Below are 18854 nucleotides of genomic sequence, written 5' to 3' on the forward strand. Positions count from 1 at the left end.
GGTGGTCGAATGCTTTTATCTAAAGCCAAACTGATTATTGTGTAGAATAGAAAATTTCTCAAGATAGCTAATAATCCTATTATACATTAATTTTTCAATTACTTTATTAAATATGGAGGGCAAGGAAATAGGTCTTTAGTCGGAGACTAAAAAACTGGACCCTTTTTTGTGAATTGGAACTACTCTGGCTACTTTAAATTGATCAGGCACCAAACCAGTAGAAAATGAGCAATTAAAAAGCAGCTGAAGAGGGATTGATAAAACGCCTTTTAAAGTCTTAAGAAGGGAGGTAGAAATACTAGATGGGCCACAAGCCTTGTTAGAACTTAGTGACATAATTATACTCTCAATCTCAGTTGAATTGGTAGGTGATAAGAAGAAACTAGAGGCCTGTGGTTTATCTAGACAACAATTAAATGGTAGATTTGGTTTAGGTACAGCTGACGCCAAGTTTTTTCCAATATTAGAGAAGAATTTATTCAAATGTACACCAATAGCTTTATCATTTGTAATCTCATGTTCATTAATAATTAATTTGCTTCTTTTGTTTTTGCCTTGTTGATCATGAAATATTCTTTATAATAATTGGTTTTACTTAGTTTAATTAGATGATTTAATTTGTTTCGATAACACTTAAATTTGGTATGGCTTTAACATGAACGAATTTTCTGGTAGTGCCTGTGCAACCCATTTTTATTAATAATGGATGCCTTTACTCCCGGAGTAATCCAGGGCTTTGTTTGAAATTGCGCTTCCTTTCGAGTGAGTAGCTTTAAGAGTAAATGATTATTTATGATATTGATCACTTTTGTGTAAAACTTATCAAAAATTTCATTTGTATCGGATAGTCCATGAAATAAATTAGACCAGTCAATGGAGCTAAATTAATTTAAAAAAGATTCTTCATTATAATTAGAATAATCTCGTCTAAATCTTTTCTCTTTATGCATTAAAAAAGCAAACCTCTCAGTAATGAGAAAATTAGGCAAATGGTCTGTTAGATCATGAAATAAATTCCCACTGACTGTTTGATATTCGATAGAATTAAAGAACATATTATCAATCAGTGTAGAGGAATGATTGGTAATCCTTGTTGGTTTCAGTATGTGGGGCTCTAAAAGAATGGACCTATGATATTAATAAAATCTTCGGTTAAGGGATGTTTATGGAAGTTCAAAGATTAATATGAAAGTCACCAGATATGACGCAGAGTTTCCTTTCTTGACTGATTTTGCCAATAACCGAGTAAAAGTTATTCAGAAATGTTTCAAGATTGGGATGTCGGTATACTACACCACATATCATATTGCTGTTTAAGTCATATAGCAGATAGCATCTACTGTCGTGACCAAGATCTCAGTGAGGCTAGGGTTATCGGTCTCAGCCTTCTGCTTCGGCTGATAACCCTTATCTCGACCTTGATTATTCTGGATATCACAAAAACCTCATCCAATAATTGTTTCTTATAGAGTCCAAAACAGACTGGAACACGATATTGGGAGTGTTGGTGTGGATCCTTCACTGGAACATAAAAAACTACTCTTGTAAGAATCGCAAGAGAAATGTTAGACCACTGAAAACGTATTAACAGATGGTTAGACCTGTGGGTTACCACATGCGGCTTTAAACCCAAAGAGATAAATCCGGTTTAGAGATCGTAACTCGGTGTAATAATAAATATTGATGATGATAATGATGCTTATGACCACGACAATTTTCATCAAAAATATTCGATCTTGTGGTGTGATCACCCGGCAGAGGGTACTCCTTAGAGGGATTGTTGTAGGAATAAGTGACTGACTTCAGTTTTCGACAACAGGACCTACCAACACTATATTCACTCACTGTGTTCAGACAATTTACTGAATGACTATAACGATGACAATAACAAAAGCAATAACGACTACAATAGCGATTAAAAAAAAATAGCAGTGGGGCAGATAGTGACAGACAGCGAAAGTGTTAGGAACAGTAGCAGTGAAGGTGACAGAGACGGTGACAGTGAAAGATAGAGAGAAAGTGACAGTGACAGTGACCTACAGTGACAATGACAAAAACAATAGCGATGACAGTGGGATCTCAATAAATGAAAGTGAAGCGGACAGTGACAAAGACAGTGACAACAATAGAGACGTTGACGGTAACAGAGGCAAAGACAGTGAAAGTGAGTGACTCAAAGGAACAATGAAGTGACACTGTCAATTGCATGGAAAGAGACAATAACAGTAAAAGTGACATTGACAAAGACAAAGACGGAGACATTGACGAAGACAGTCACAAAGACAGTGACAAACAAAGTAACAAGGAAGTGACGAAGCCAGGGACAGTGACAGGGTGAATTGGAGTGAAAGTGAGAGTACCAAAGACAGTTACGATAAAATAACAGTAGCAAGGACAAAGAAGTGACGGCGACACTGACGCTGGCACTGAAACTGTCAGTGACAGTGAAATTGGCGTTCAGAGTAACAGTGACATTAAGAGTGAAAGAGACAGCGACAGTGACAGAAACAGTAGCAGAGACAGTGACAGACACAGTGACAACGACGAAGATATTCCTATTAAGTATCTACTGTTGGATTTTGTATCAAAGGCGCGATGGAAATCACTCTGAGTGCTCCCCAAACTTCCCACGGGCATTAATAATTCGAAAAACGCACGCCATTACACAGTGTGGCAAAGAGAAAAGCACCCCTATCCAACCATCCTTGCGACTCTATAGAGCAGATGAATGGCCTACTTCTTGGAAAATGAGTGAATGAATGTCTGCTTCAGAGAAGGGAGATCAACAAGATACAGAAACCTATCGCCTCTTCTCTTCTCTCATGGTTGATGACAAAGTATTTGAACAATTAATAAGTAACTGCGTAACATGTCATTTTGACAAACCTTTGCAGTCGTAAAATACTCGTAGCAAAGTTCCATATGTGTACGTCATTTATTATTGACAATGTAATAAACGCCTCTTTTCTCTAACATCATCGTGTTTGATAACGTGATACAGATACGCAGAATAAACGTTTGTCTTTATGACAGTGATATATTTAACGATTCCAGCAGCAATGTAATGTTACAAACTTCTACACTTAGTAACAAATCAGCTTGAACTTCTCATTACTTTTCAAAATCATTTCAGCGTAAGTTAAGGAAAAATGTTAACAAAACAGTGTACTTTTATAGTTAAAGCTGACTACCTTTTCAAACATTCAAGTATGAGAGAGTTCCTACGTTGATGCCAATATTTACATTTTTCACCATTACCATTTAAAACAATTTTGAGAAAGACGAAAACATTACTTAGTTCTTTTATCTTTGTTTAAACCTGCAATGAACATATTCAACTGCATTACATCAATTTACAGCACTAGACGAGAGAAAGTAAATTAAAGATTCTTCGTGTCTTCCATCAAATATTATCTGCAATTTTTTTTGAAGTTATGTTTTTAATGTTCAACCGTTAACTTTTAAGTTAAAAGTTTAAAAGCCTTATCAGTCTAGAAAAAAGAGCACGGAGATAGCTGTCATGTTTTTCACCAAATCTAATGTTTCTTCAAGAACCATCCAATAATACTCTTTCTGTTTGATGCAGTATCTTCCACTCCTTGACGGCGACCGATGGCTTTGAGGATCTCGGATTGTTCCTTCATCATGGCGTATATTTCGTCTATCCTATGTTTTACAAATGAAGAAGAAGGTATCATTGAAATGTAAAATGGATTATTGCAGATAGCTTTATTTTAATGAACTGAAATGGAATTTTTGGAATATAACGAAGCAAAAGGGTCCTTTAGCCGAGGAGTGGCAACTGATAAATAATAATAGTTGAACTAAGAAGAGTGCAATTTGGTCTGAAATCATACGAGTGATTATAAAAATAGAATAAGTTTGATCTAAATCCGAAGTATATCGTTCTTTTAGACCAAAGTGAATCCCAATCAGCTCAATTACCACTCTTTTACAACTACATTGAAATCACAAAATGCAAAATTTATCAAAAGTTTAATCACGAAATTTAAAAATGGTTTGGGGACATATGCTGCAAAATTTGATTTATAACCGCTTCTTGCATTTGTATTTGCGTTTGTATTTTCCTGTAATTTGATTGGTTACTCCAACAGGCCTTGAAATTAATCTGATTGCTTGTTTTGTTTTATTGTTGCTTTCTTAGTAGTTGGGAAAATATGCAAAAAAATGCGCGATTCGTGAGTTTAATAATGTGCATGCACAACTTCAGTATGCTCATTGGCTAAGAACACGTAAATTAATCCCAAACAGTAAAGATTAAAATTGATTACAGAAAGTTAAAATTAAATTGTTCGACAGGAAGTTGCGAATGCATAACAAAATAAAATGGCAGAAAGAAGAGGAGAAAGTAACAACCTTTCAGAGTTTTAGGGAGAATGCTAAGAACAAGAAACACCCAACAAAACATATGCGAGTGACTAAAAGTTTGGAAATGTTGGGCTATGACAAAAGTATTGGAACGGACGAAGCGGAGGGTCAGATTAAAATTCTTGAGGGGTTTTACGCAACAGTTCATAAGAAAGACGTGGAAGACTGCGAGCGTTATAGCCTCCGTGTGAACGTTACAGCTTTTTCACCGATACCAAGCATAGAAAGTGTTTAAACACTCGATTATTCGTAATGAAGAGTTTAAAATCTAGAAGGAAGCTCTTGAGGGAAAAGCTCAACTTCTCCGGCAACAAACCAAAGGCAAGCGGCCGAACCAGTGAGCCGTAAGACGAAACGAGGAAAACGAAGTCACATTTTTTTCTTGTTCATTATAAACAAGTAATCACTTCATTTTTCTCGTACAATTTGGGACAAATCGACACATGAATTTTCAAATACTACAGTATGGTTGGCCTTTGAAAAACTTACCCGTGTTACTCCCAAATTGCACCCGAAATCATATGATTACATATGCAAATTGTATTGCTGAGTGCCAATCAGATTGCAAGGAGCCAAAGTTATTTCAGAATGGATGTAATGAAGGAGTAAGTTAGTTGCTCAATCAGAAACCAGATAGTAGTAGTGCTACGGCAACCATATACATTTTCATCAGCTTTAACGAGTTCTGAAGTCTCAAATTAAGTAAAAAGGTGGTCTTCTTAGAGCTAAATTCGCCTATCGGTAATTAAAAATAGCTTGGAGAAAGCGGGAATAAGCTTGTCAGATGTTTGATTTGCATATTTTCGAAATGAATTTTTTTTACTTTGCGTCTTGCTCCATCACCCTGTCAATAATCTGCGCCATGGCTGGAGGAACGCCGTCGTCCTCTCCTTTACTTTCTGCTTTTCCAAATCCAATGATCTTCTCGTAAAGCTTGAAAAATGAAATCATATTCAGTTAAGTGAATGGTGAGTGAATAAATGAATATAGCAATGCATCTTTATCCAACTTGTTCATTACAATGGACGTTTCATTTTCAAAATTTAAAACATCGTCGTTGATTGGCCGAAATGTTAATATGATTAAGAATGACCAAAATCGAATTTAGTAAATAAACATCGAGCGTGATACAAAAATTATATAATTTCATAGGCTGATGAGTGCCTTAACATGTTTTTATGCGCAGAGTTCTATGATCAGAAGCTCTTTTCTAGCCAAGGTACTCTTAAGTTAAAGTTATCTCATATTTTTGAACTGTAGAATGGACTCGACACTTTCAAACTGAACTCGCCCACGGCCCATTACTGACAGGCCGATCTTCGTCCATTCCTAAGTCGGCACGTCCGACCATTTGCTGTTGTATAAAACTTTTTGAACAGCCTCTAACCATTATTTAGCAATGTCTTACTCTGGTTTGTAGCTTGGATTTTCTGTTTGGAAACTCTTCATATTTATCGATCTGCATGCGTTTTAAAATCCATTGTGGGAGAGATTCCTCGAGCTCCAGAAGCAATTCAACCTGTAAAATTAATGAATTTGACGCTTCACATACTTTTCACGGCAGAAACACATATTTTTCGTTGGAGCCATGTACGTCGCAGTAAGAATCCGTGTTGAAATATCTTGCTTGAATTTGTAAGTTCGCCGAGTGCAGTTCAGTCGACCTTGGTAATAATTTTAAACATCTTTGCTTCTTTAAAATTTATTACTTTCTCTCGGTAAAAACAAAAAGAAATTAAAACAAAAAGAAATTAAAATAAAAAAGAGCAGAATGTTTCTGGCTCCTTTAGAGAGCAGTTTTAACATGTGCGCATTATTTCTAAATAAAAATTCATAGTGGCATACCTCAATTCGGTCTGTGATTGTACAAGTTATTTGTCAATCACGAGCATGATTACAGACCGAACTGGATTACATGAAGTCTTGTTATCAATTAATCATAGCCATTACAATTTCCAAAAAATAACAAATACATTTATTTTAGAAAATATATAGACATTTTCTACATTATGAAATTCCTCCATTTTCGGTTAAAATTCCTCAGTTTTGTATGGTTATTGGTATGTTTATTGTAGTCTGTGATTGGCAGATTTAGCCGAGTGGACTCAGTTAAAAAATAGCATCTAATGCACTACATTTGAGGAAATTGTAATACTTATAATTAAGGGTGGTATTGCCTCTGGCAGGTTTTCTGTCTCTCAGTCTCGTTACTAAATACTTCCTTCAATCCCTAGTTCTGTTTTTGGCAGCCGGCGCAACTTCATTTACAAGGGAATATAACCGCTACAAAATATGGACTAAACACGTGCTAGTCATATTTGGTCTACCTGCATCACATAACGATCCATAACAGACTTTTGTTGAATCTTGTCAATATCCCCAACAGCTAAACCGATCTGATATAAAAGAAGGAAAATCATATAATTATAATTATTAGTTTAAATTACCAAGGTAAGTAAAAGTGTCTCTATAGAATTATAGGTACTGGTTGGTTCTTCACCCGTCTATATCTCGCGTATTTGGGGCGAAACAACCTTTAATTTTTTTCACCTTGTTAAAGGCACTGAAATTTCTCACTAGTGAAAAAGACAGGACTTTATCCCCCTCTATAAAGCTGAAGAATCAAAACATACCAGCATGTTCATGAGTATGATGGGCATCGCCAGGGAGAAAAACACGAACATGACATTAGAAGCCAGAGGATAATGCAGTTTTATGTCGGGTATGAAGTCTGATTCGTAGTTCAACTCTCCCAAAGTCATCGCAAAGGTTTTCATCAAAGCGTATTCCAATGTGTCAAAGTTAGACTGAACATAGTAAAATGAAACAAGAATTAAGAAGGTTTAGTCCAAATTACCATATCTATTGTAGACCATCCAGATCAGTAATCCTTAGATATTCATAAATGTACTCTGTTCTTCCTAAGAACATTGTTCGTTAGCAGGTTTCATCTAACTTTAATCTATTTTCATGTAAGCTGTAATGATAAGGTAGGAGGATCAATTTGTGCCTTCATTTGAACGTATATGGGCGTATGGGAGACTTAGAAAACTCCTGTACCCCAAATTTTCCTCTTGCATTCATTACGATACAAAAAAAAATTTCTTGCCTCTACTTAAATCTTATTTAATCGACTTGGTTAAATTCACTCGATTCTATTTTTCTCCCCAACTGGCTCTTCTCTGACTCAGTTTGCCCAAGTGTAATTGACCATGCATTTAGAAATGAACCCACGTTTAGCTAAAAACGCTAAACGCCAAGAAAGCAATACGTTTATACCTTCAAAGCCCCTACCTTGTTATACATGAGCAGGTAAAACGTTGTCCCAAAAGCTACCACAAACAGAAAGAAAAGAAGCAAGACCTACATAGAGTAAAAAGGAAAGAGTTTCTAACGTTTGCTCCATAAAATCCGATCATTGGTCCATTACTTTGAGACTAACTACATTAAAGTCACGAAAGCTATTTTGATAAAAATACAAAAGTAACAGTTAAACCAGACCTGGAAAAGTGTTTTAAACATCGTGAGCAGCATGATTACATACTTTCCATAATACGACAACCTGAGGAAATAAACGAAAATATCAATTAAATTTGCATTCTTTTTAATCAAGCGCAAAGAATTTGCGGGAAAATGAAATCTATTCCCTTATATCATGATTATATTCATCGACTCCGTCATCGCAAAAAAATACAAGTTTGTTTATCTATTTATCTGATCAGACACATGACTGCAAAAAGGACTTCGGTATTAAGCAGCCGTAACATAAGCACAGACTACCCACTCTAACACCTCTCTAAATTATTTCATCAGTAGTTGTGTTCGTTCCCTAAATTTGGTAAGCTACCCTCGAAACAAGCGATTAATTGGGTAAAAATGTTATACTGCACAGTTGAGGAACGAAGTAAAACATTTAATTTTATCAGCTCCTGAAATTGATATTATAAAATGGTTTCGTTGCAGGAAATTTGGAATCGACACAAATTTTATTCTAACTCATCTGTACAAGGTGGAGATGACAAAAGGGATATTGCATTGTTAGGAGTGGGATTCGAACCCACGCCTACAAGTGTAGACTGCGACCTGAACGCAGCGCCTTAGACCACTCGGCCATTCTGACCGCCTGGATGCTAAGTATTCAGGTACGTCGGCCAGGTACGTAAGTCAATAAAAGTTAAAAGGAACCATGACAACAACGCTGACCTCTTCTGCAGACAACCAATTTAGAGCTGCTTCTGTAATCGTATTTTAGAAATTCATATACATTTTATCGATAAACATTAGGCATTGCACCTGAAAAATAGAAGAGCTTTCAAAGTATTATAAGTAGTTGAACGGAACAGCTATGGGGTCGCCGGTCTCCGTTGTTGTCGCAGAAATTGTGATGCAAAACATCGAGGAACGCGCTCTTGCAACTTGCCGACAAACCATACCGCTTTGGTTACGCTACGTTGACGACACATTTACCGCCGTACACAAAGACGAAATTGACGCTTTTCACAATCACCTTAACGAACAAAACACCGACATTCAGTTTACCAGGGAGATCGAAGAGGACGGCAAGCTTCCTTTTCTCGACTGTTTGGTAAGCCGAAACAACAACGAACTACGAACAACAGTATACAGAAAACCGACGCATACCGACAGACTGCTTGACGAATCATCCTACAACCCGACTTCCCACAAAGCTACGAGTATCAAGACCTTAACAAGATGAGCGCAACTTGTTTGCAACACACCGGACAGTTTATCTGAAGAAAAAGACAAAAACAACTACAACACTGACTTCATTAGACGAAACACTCACAGGGCGACCGACATTACAGAAACTAACAAGGACTCCACATCTGTCACGACTACAGCTACTATACCCTACATCAAAGGCACTTCTGAGGCTATCGCGCGGATACTACAACCTTACAACATTCGCGTAACTCACAGGACTATTACTACTTTACGACCAGACTTTATAACATCATCGACTGACAACTACTCTTCACTTGACTCTGAAGATGACTTCCGCATATCTCGGCTAAACAGACCAATCACGTTTAACAGACCAGACTTTATAACATCATCGACTGACAACTACTCTTCACTTGACTCTGAAGATGACTTCCGCATATCTCGGCTAAACAGACCAATCACGTTCAACAGACCAGACTTTATAACATCATCGACTGACAACTACTCTCCACTTGACTCTGAAGATGACTTCCGCATATCTCGGCTAAACAGACCAATCACGTTCAACAGACCAGACTTTATAACATCATCGACTGACAACTACTCTCCACTTGACTCTGAAGATGACTTCCGCACAGGTTGTCGAAACGTCTTTTTATATCAGTCACCAACAACAGTTCTTTTCAGAACTACACTCACCCGGACGATCACACTATACGAACTACTAAAATTTTAGCTACATGTAATACACTTTTGAATCTGGCTGTGGTAACAGCTTTGCGTCTCACCTTCTGAAGTAAAGAACAAGATTGAGCCAAGCAAAAAACAAGGAGAATGCCGCTGCCTCAGATTTATAATGTGCTTTGCAGGCGCAGATCGGAAACACGAAAACAAGTGCAGACACGTAAATCACCCACTCGATGTAGTTTGTGATGGCAGTCCAATACTTAAGGCGCTGTAATAAAAACAAATAAGTGGCTTAGTAATCAGAAATAAGTTTATCGACCCCCGTTTTAGGCTTATTAGAAAACAGTTGTAAAATGTGACCTAAAGTTTATTGAAAGACACAAAATGTTTGTATTATATATTTGGATACTTAGTCGAAAAGTTGCTCATGTGAGAAATCATAGTTGACAGCCAAGCATTACTCAACATTCTTATATTAGATTATAGGGGGTACGTTTCTAGAGAAAACTGTGGTACTACGTCGGTGGGAGAGAACAAAAGGGTAATGCAGAAAATGGAGCTACCCTATTGGTATAAATATGGTGACGGGAACACAAGAAGAAATTAGTTGAATGAGCTTAGAAGTAGTCTGCAGAAGAAGTCAGCGTTGTCATAGGTTTCTTTCAACTTTTATTGATGTAACCATGCTCACGTTCTTAAGAACTCAGACGGTCAGGATGGCCGAGTGGTCTAAGGCGCTGCGTTCAGGTCGCAGTCTACATTTGTAGGCGTGGGTTCGAATCCCACTCCTGACAGGTCTTTTTTGGTTTAATATTAAACACCTGATTGCATGCTTAGTTAGATTTTTGTCATCCTCTCTTTGTACTAAATTACCCACTCTCATATCAGATTGGGTGCCATACTAACCTGTCTCATGATTTGCACAATTTCCTTTGTGAGATGAATGAGGGCGAACACGATCACAACATAATGGAGAACCACAACAGTCTAAAAGTCATAAAAATAAATACAAAAAGCAATTCACCTTTAAAATGGATTCAGTAATTAAATATTGAGGCCTCCGTTTTTCTTAGCCTCTTGCCTAATATACACTCAGTATAGACTGCAGGACACGTGGTATTGCATTACCACGCAGAAGTGGACGAAACACCGATACCTTAATACGTTTATGCTGCTTTCCTGGGTCTAATTGTATATTTCTCTATCAATAGGTTGATTTAAAGTCTTCATAAACCTTTCGAAACCTTTTGTTTCAAACCCTCTTTGTCAATTTGTGGAGGGTTTTGCCAACAACAAGGAAGTCAAGGGTCACTATAGTGCAATGGTCCAATAAACAAGACACCACAACAACACAAATAATTAAGTTTCACCATACTCTTATGCCCTGATGACACGGTTGACATGGCAGGATTTGAGATCACCACAATGCTATAAAGTAGGATGTTTTTCTTTTGACTAAGGAACCGTATAAAACGTGAGTACAGCACCTCAATATCGTCCCTTATTACCTTTTGAGAACCATTGCATGTGACGCTGTCGTCATCGTGCCAGTCCTGGTGAAAAGAGGAAAATGATATTACATGATTTACAAATTATACGTCATAGATCGCTTTAAAGTCGGCGAGGAAAATGAACGTCTGGCAAATTCCGTCTGGAAAAGGTAAGGTTGTATATCTTTGATTATGTACATGCGTATGTAATAATAAGCAAAAAGGGTGCGGTTTCTACTTGAAAAAGTCCTAAATAAGAGCTTACCTCAGGTTAATCTCAAACACTCAAATTTAAGACGGGTACGACGAAAGAACATTCTTATTGAGCGTTTACATAAAATGCAAAAAAACAACTTCAGTAATTTTTTCCTTTTGTGATATGAAGCTCATATTGAATATTGGTTGGCGGAACTGAGCTGATGAGACAAAGAGCTGTGGCACTCACTCTTTTACATAGCATCAGCATTTAAATAACGAGTTACTTACCCAAGTATGTTCGTAGTAGCCTGTGCGATGTTTTGTCATATTTTCAAATTTATAGCCACACAATTCAAGGCTGTTGGCCTTGAGATAAACTGCGAGTGCAGTAAATGGCAAAAGAAAGGCCAGGTACAAAGACAGATTTACGATGAATGTGATCCAACCAAATTTCTTCCTATGGGGTCAAAATTTTTCAAAACAAACTGCTCATAACTGTGTACAGTTAAACATAATTGTCATAAGCAGGCAACCCTCAGGACCCATGTTATTGCCTGCCAATTAGTGGTTACTAGTTTAGTGGATGTTTATTCTAGTTTAAAGAGACAACTGAAAGAGAGAAGAACTTGAAAAACAGGACAGCTTTTATTGTTAGCTGACTTTCACTAACTTTTTCTCATTTCTTTAATTTTTACTGATAACTTATATACGTATTCACTTAGTCTTAGGCCATTAGTACTAACATCCCAAGGTTGGTCTTCTGAGGATGTCATTAACACAGTATTTACTTTGACTTTACATCAACAAGTGGAAGGGCAAAGTCGACACCGACCTCGAAAGTAACAAGAACTTGACCTCTGAACTTCGAATGGAAAATTATTAAAAATTGAAATATATTTTTAGAAGATATATCGTTTTAATAAGTCCAAATGAATATTTGGTCAATTATTACATTCAGTGTTAGTTGGAGTAATTAAAGTATCCTGTTATTTACCATTTGATGTTCATAAGCACATAGCATACTGGATGAGTCAAGCAATTCTCTCGCCGTCTTTCTGCCATAGTCTACATTCAGGAAGAGAGAGAAATATTACTCATTTGATGTTAAAATTGTTTTGAGCTCTGTTGTAACATTTTCTCTTAAAAAAAGCTCTGGAATGTACGTAGTTAAGTGAGTGTAGGGAGTTATAAGACCTCGCAGGAGCTCTGAGTTGGATTCAAACCCAACTCCACTTGTAACTATTTATGAGATAAATGCGACTTGAGGTTTAACAATCTTGACGATTGATAAAGTTTTCTAATCCGTAGCTTACATGCTTGACTTACGACCATCCAGATTATCAGAATGTACCTTGTTAATTGGCGTACATTTGTACAAGAAAGGTAATTCTTCCTTCCTAGAAACAACATGTTTAGTGGTAATTAACAAGACTTTACTCAAATCTTCACCTTTAGGGCATCTAATGAATGCTCTAACGAACTTGTAAAACTGTTTTGCTTTCCTTGAATCAGCCGCAGATCATATGTTACCTGAGTAGATATTTGCACAAATCGTTGAATAAAATAAAACTGAAACGGTGTGAATGGTGAATGAATAAACGCATAGAATAACGAATGGATAAAAGTGAAATTACGAATAGACCCCCGTATGCTCTGTTACAAATATGCAAGAGATTGATATTACGGGTGGACTTTGACCTCTAACGTCCATAAACTTATTTTTTTGCCTACATTCTTCCTCCTCACCATTCTTATCTTGTAATTACTTCTCCTCTTCCTGATTTTGTTATGTTTGGTCTTTAATACCAAAGTCTTATGGCCGTGATCAACCGAAAATCTAAAATAGACGTCGTAAGGCATCAAAGGAAATTGTCTTCAGATCCACATTATTAGAATTCTTTTCTTAAGAGATTCATGATAAAAGTTTTAACAATAATAGGATGATAGTATTAAAGATTTTAACCAACTGAGCAAGGAGAAGCCAGAAAACGAATATGACGTAAGGGGAAGAGCAACAGGAGATACAAATGTTGAACAAAATAATTTAGGGCTAATAAAGCAAGGTTGATAAACCCTGAAGCACATTACAGCCATGTGTCTTTAGAAATTAGAGCGCACTACTAATAAAAATGAAAAGGCAGCTTACTTTGAAATCTTTACTGCTCGGGTCACCCTCTTGGTCGACACATTGATCAAGAACACGCTAGAAAACAGAAACGAATCAAACGAAGAGAATTATGTTAGGTTATCTAAAAGGTATTGCAGATTAACCAGGACTGCAATGATCAAAGTGCTCTGTGAGCAAACTCGTGAATTGACACATGATTTTTGAGATTATGTTTAATGTTATCTGGTTTAGGGAATTTTGTGGTTGATTGTCATCTAGAGTACGAGCAGTAGTTCAGTGTTCGCTAATGTAGCAAAGAAACAAAGTAACGTTGGGACAAGAAGGCATTACAATTGAAATGATCATGCTATTACATTTAACAAGGTGGATGATGTCATGTGTTTTAAACGTCTATCATTTTTGTTTCTGGTTCAAAAGAAAAGGTTGGAAGTAAATGTGGGTGAAAAGTGAAATTTACTGTCTTTCGTTGTAAATATTAGAAAATCAAGGCAATACTGTCTTAATGAAAACATTAACGATTCCCTCTTTATCAAATGAGACAAACGGGAACGAGTTTTGAGTGATATAACTAAGCCAAGCCTGCCACCGTCATTTTAGATCTCCGCCTGGGTAGATTTAAGTCACGTGCTAGGCAACGTATAATCAATAACAAGATAGAATTTCATTTCAGGCCTATTTATCAATTTTGTGGTGTGTAACTTTCGCATTTTAGTACGTTGTATGTATGTTGAATCTTCAAATTGTCTTGAAACTTACAAGAAAATTGTTCTTTAAAAATTCACTGAAAATCGGTAGCTAAAATTGTTTGTCTAAGTGTTATTTGATTTTCGTGTTAACTTGTTATTTAGTCAGTCGCCGGCATCTTCTGTTGCTTCACACAGGAAAAACACACGCGACGAAACGTAATGATCAATTTTGTCCTCAATCTCACGCTATAACAGAAAAAGCTTTTGAACATCTGTAAACTCCGAGCGCTTCGCAGTAAGTGATATTTTCAATGAATCTTCGGATTGTTTTCAAGTTCAAGGATTGTAAATTACAATTTTATGAAAAACGAAGGTTGTTGTTATTTCAGTGTGAATCCTTGAATGCTTGCCAGTCGCTGGCGCCGCTTGTTGAAACTAAAACGAAAAAAAAAAACTCTTTTAAGATTATCATTGGCTTCTTTTTCACCCCACCACTATTCTTAGCAACAAAGGTCGCCATTTCGTCTGTTTATTGCTCGCCAAAAACTATCAAATGTACTCAAAAGCCTAAAATCTAAAAAAAGTTTACAGGAATCGACCAATCGAGCGAGCGAGCGAGCGAGCGAATGCTATTCCCCACATCGTATCTATAACTCGCTCTTGCGCATGCGCGCAATTCACGAGTTAAAAATGAGAAATTGGTCAAACGAGATGACTATGGTACGATCTGGTAGAAATGTAAATATACTTATATTTACATTTCTACCAGATCAGTTACTTCTAGAAGGTTTTGTGAAAAACCGTTAAGATGAAGAATCAAATTTTTTTCTCTTTTATCTCTTTGTTTGGCCTTGTTTCATGTACATAGTTTATTCATTGAATAGACTGTTATATACTGGGCTAGAGACACAAAAAGCTGGGAATTCAGTTATTCACATAGAGCGTGAAATTCTGCATATCACTTACTTCTGCCACCTCCGGCATCTTCTCTACCAAAGTCTGAATCTGAGACACTCCTCCTCCCACGGCGGAATCCATTACCTCCTTCCATCTGTGTATTAACAAGTGGATGATTGAAATCAAATGACTTGGTAATAACAATCTCTCACAAGAAATGCAAATAACGAAACCGATCAGCATAATGTAAGTAAGAGCATCAGCCAAAGCGGCCATGAAATATTCGGGCTGGAAGGGCTGCAACTCCTTCTGCAAATTAGTGGCAAATTAGTGTTGAATTTCTTTTTTCCAGTGATTGTTTCTCGGTTGCCATTACCTCTACCTTGAGACAACTTTTTAAGCCCCCCCCCCCCGAAAACAAACAAACAAACAAACGACAACAACTGTATATGTGACAGCATGGTTCATTCTGTGGCTTCGTGCGCATCACTTGTCATGGCTACCCCGCCAAAACGTATCTCTGGCGAATTGTAAAATCACCAGCTATACGTCAAGAGTGAAAAGTCATCGCGCAAAGCTTTATTGCCAATCTGAGACATTCTAATCCTCCTGACAGATCACTGATTTGCAACCCAATACGTACAAGCACAGTAAAAATAAAAAGCAGAGAAAATCCGTCCTACCTGGGCGATTGCTTACCTGGGATGTTCGATGATTGCCATAGCAACCGCTTCTTTGTCGTTCGAGATGGCAAGGTCAAGAACGTTTTGATTTTGCGAGTTTAACAGGATCTCTTGTTCTTTAACAGAGAGCAGGTAAATTACTAGTGACGCATGGCCAGCGGTCGCTGCCAGATTGAGAGCCGTGTTCTGTGTCAATGAATGAGTTAACTCGTTACTCATTAAGTCAATGAATGTTAACAGCTAAGAGGGGAGGTAGCATATAAGCCATTTGTTTTTTTTTTACTTCAAACATCAGAAGCAACCCTTAGTAGTCAATATCTAATGCAATATACACGTTAAAGGCTCGGTGTGTATGTCAAAATGTTTGTATAAAACAATTTATTAGGAGAAAACACACGCGAATTTCTTAAAACGTTGAAAATGGTTTCAAGTATCGCATACCACGGATGCACGATAAAGTAACGTGCCTATTTCCATTCGAATTTTCTACTTAGCAGTAAAATACTACAGCAGTCCACAGCTTCGACTACTAACCTTTGGTCTGATAAATGTAAGTTTAATATGAAGTGAATACCTGATATTTGTCAATGGCGTTTAAACTTCCTGGGTGCGTTTCCAGTATGTACTCGACGCACTCCTCTGAGCCCTTTGCTGCTGCCAGGTGAAGTGGTGTTCGGTCATGATGATCCCTAATAAAAGTGGTGACCATTAAATTTGGCAGAGCACATTCCATCTTTCTTTCTTAGTCCCTTACGTGAGTCGAAATTGATCCGGGACCGAAAAAGTATCCTGTCGACTTTTTCGCTTACTTCTTAACACTCTCGCGTAATATTGACCACTTAATCGCAGATTGACTGATCAACAGATCATCAGTACTGGCCGCCTATCAAAAGCTTTAGTCCACTCGATTAAAACTCTATTTACTATTCAAGTAGTTGATATGATACTAGTTAAGGAGAAAAGTAACAAATAGTGCTCTTTCAGTTTACCTTTCAATTGTTGCACCTTCCATCAAGAGAAGTTTAGCTATTTTTTCATGGCCCTCGTGACACGCCAAATGCAGGGGTGTTTTTCCTTGGTCATTCTGTACATTTATGATTCTCACATTTCGTTTTTTCAGTAGCCTTTGAGCAATCTCCAGCCAGCCATACCTTCAAAAAGTCAAGAAGTGTGTAAAGTTCACAATGAAAACATTTAGTTGCCTAGAGTACGTCATCATTTGAAGTATCAAAAAGAAATGCCATAGCTCTGCATAGCATACCGGGAGACGATATGGAGAGGCGTATCCAGTGAATCTGATGTGACTTGTTCAGCAGCTTTGTTCTTGCTGATGAAGAGTATGATGTGCTTTAGACATAAAACAAAAATCAGTAAACAAAAATAAGGAGTCGGTGTTTTTACACTTTCCAGTACTACTCGAGAATTTTTAGTGATGAGGATCGTTCGTTTGCACTGAGGTAAAAGAGAAACTTGATTCGCATCAGAAAGAGTTCATCTCCCACACACTAGTTTCCACTAAAAGTCCGGCTGTTGCTGGAATGTTTCGTTCCAACAATATCGACGGCATCACGTTCCATGAAAAACGACCTTTTTTTACTTATTTGTAATCCAAAATTAGAAGAGAGACAGGCTGATTTTGATCGCAGTACCTCAAGACATCCAGCTCGTGCTGCATAATGTACCGGAGTATATCCAGTCGCATCTTTGTCAACCACTAATGACTTGGATGAGGGACTCTAGAATCAATTGGGAGGATAATGTACGTAAGTTACGAGTAACCTACCAAAGTGCTAAGGTTTTCAGTGTCTTTCGTGTCAGTGCAAGGACATAGTTTGGACATGGCGAAAAACTTTGACTATACTTCATTATTTTGATTGGTTTTATAAATATACCAGAATCAAATACGATAAAGAAGGCAACTGACTGTCTTCGGGAACTGTGTTCATGAACCTGGAACGTTGAACACAAATGAAGTGAGATTTCCCCCATCCAACTTCAATTTTTAGCTCGAAAAGAATTGTGCACATGAGAAACGGAGGCTTGGATATATTTCTTCAAAGTGTATTTGTAATGGCAAAAAATTAATTCATACGTAATTTATCTAGTAATGTTAAGGAATATTGATTAATGAAAAACAAATTGAACTAATAATGTTGTGACGTAGGTACCTTCATTAAGGCATCCATGGTACTTGTGTTCCCAATAGCTACATGCAGAGCCGAGCGTAGCTCCATATCTTTGAGTGTTATATCGGCTCCCCGATCCATAAGGAGCTGAACAGTCTCTGTTCCACCCACTGAAGCGGCTAAGAAAAGAGGAGTTTGGCCTTCAATGTCTCTGGGGTCAGCTTCGGCGCCCTGAGTAAAAAAAAATTAATGAATAATAAATAGGAAGGACTCAGAATGACCTAAGTGTGTATCCTGTCGATATTTTTTATTATGGCTTCAATCGGCTCCTCCTGAAGGAAACGCAATGTCATAAAGAACCAAGAATTTCAAAATAAGGAATAGTTATACAATGAAAACGGTATTAGGCCTTTTTTTCTCACTGCAAATATAACGAAAGGAATGAAAAATCAGCACAGTGCCTTATCATCCTCACTGTCCCAATCAATGCGTTTTGAGCAAAGGTTAGAAAAGAGCCAGCTTTTGTTAAATACTCTTTAGAATTCCAAGAAGAAGGGAAGGAAACAACAGAAGGAAAAAGAGCATCTCCTGGAATAGCTTTTTCTAATAGTATTTAGATTCTATTGATTATAATGAAAAGAAATCCCTCACCTGATCCAATAAAAAGTTTACCACTGTGAAGTGATTGTTCATTGCTGCTCGGTGAATGGGAAACATGCCTTGTTCATCGATGATCTCTTCTTTGCAGATGTCGCGGATCTCATTGGTCAGCAGTTGAACGATCTCAAGAGAGCCTTGTGAGCATGCTAGATGTAAAGCAGTGCTGTTATCTGATTCCTGTTATGGGGTGAAATGTGACATTTTATCGAAAAATTTTTTGAAAT

At 37.3% G+C, this 18854-nt stretch overlaps 1 protein-coding gene and 2 non-coding genes across 7 annotated transcripts in view; 1 reads left to right on the plus strand and 2 right to left on the minus strand.

The window, feature by feature from the left end:
- Positions 1-3017: 3017 nt before the first annotated feature.
- Positions 3018-18854, minus strand: part of LOC113679989 (transient receptor potential cation channel subfamily A member 1) — a 31389-nt gene continuing 15552 nt past the window's right edge. For all 5 annotated transcript variants that reach the window (XM_089187884.1, XM_089187886.1, XM_089187885.1 and 2 more), the window contains 22 exons: positions 18622-18807; positions 18013-18201; positions 17494-17580; positions 17106-17191; positions 16834-16995; positions 16419-16533; positions 15861-16030; positions 15231-15315; positions 13597-13653; positions 12900-12980; positions 12445-12515; positions 11739-11907; positions 11271-11315; positions 10669-10749; positions 9864-10030; positions 7891-7951; positions 7684-7752; positions 7023-7196; positions 6717-6785; positions 5798-5908; positions 5213-5322; positions 3018-3666 (listed from right to left, as the gene is read on the minus strand). In XM_089187884.1, the coding sequence (XP_089044010.1) occupies positions 3537-3666; positions 5213-5322; positions 5798-5908; positions 6717-6785; positions 7023-7196; positions 7684-7752; positions 7891-7951; positions 9864-10030; positions 10669-10749; positions 11271-11315; positions 11739-11907; positions 12445-12515; positions 12900-12980; positions 13597-13653; positions 15231-15315; positions 15861-16030; positions 16419-16533; positions 16834-16995; positions 17106-17191; positions 17494-17580; positions 18013-18201; positions 18622-18807 (2475 nt within the window). In that variant the 3' untranslated portion in view covers positions 3018-3536. The remainder of the gene's footprint in view (positions 3667-5212; positions 5323-5797; positions 5909-6716; positions 6786-7022; positions 7197-7683; positions 7753-7890; positions 7952-9863; positions 10031-10668; positions 10750-11270; positions 11316-11738; positions 11908-12444; positions 12516-12899; positions 12981-13596; positions 13654-15230; positions 15316-15860; positions 16031-16418; positions 16534-16833; positions 16996-17105; positions 17192-17493; positions 17581-18012; positions 18202-18621; positions 18808-18854) is intronic.
- On the minus strand, positions 8426-8509 carry Trnal-cag (transfer RNA leucine (anticodon CAG)). The gene has a single exon. It is a non-coding gene; the product is annotated as a tRNA-Leu (tRNA).
- On the plus strand, positions 10473-10556 carry Trnal-cag (transfer RNA leucine (anticodon CAG)). Its single transcript has one exon. It is a non-coding gene; the product is annotated as a tRNA-Leu (tRNA).

Source organism: Pocillopora damicornis, chromosome 11 (assembly GCF_964200805.1).
Source record: "Pocillopora damicornis chromosome 11, jaPocDami1.2, whole genome shotgun sequence".
NCBI classification, from domain to species: domain Eukaryota; kingdom Metazoa; phylum Cnidaria; class Anthozoa; order Scleractinia; family Pocilloporidae; genus Pocillopora; species Pocillopora damicornis.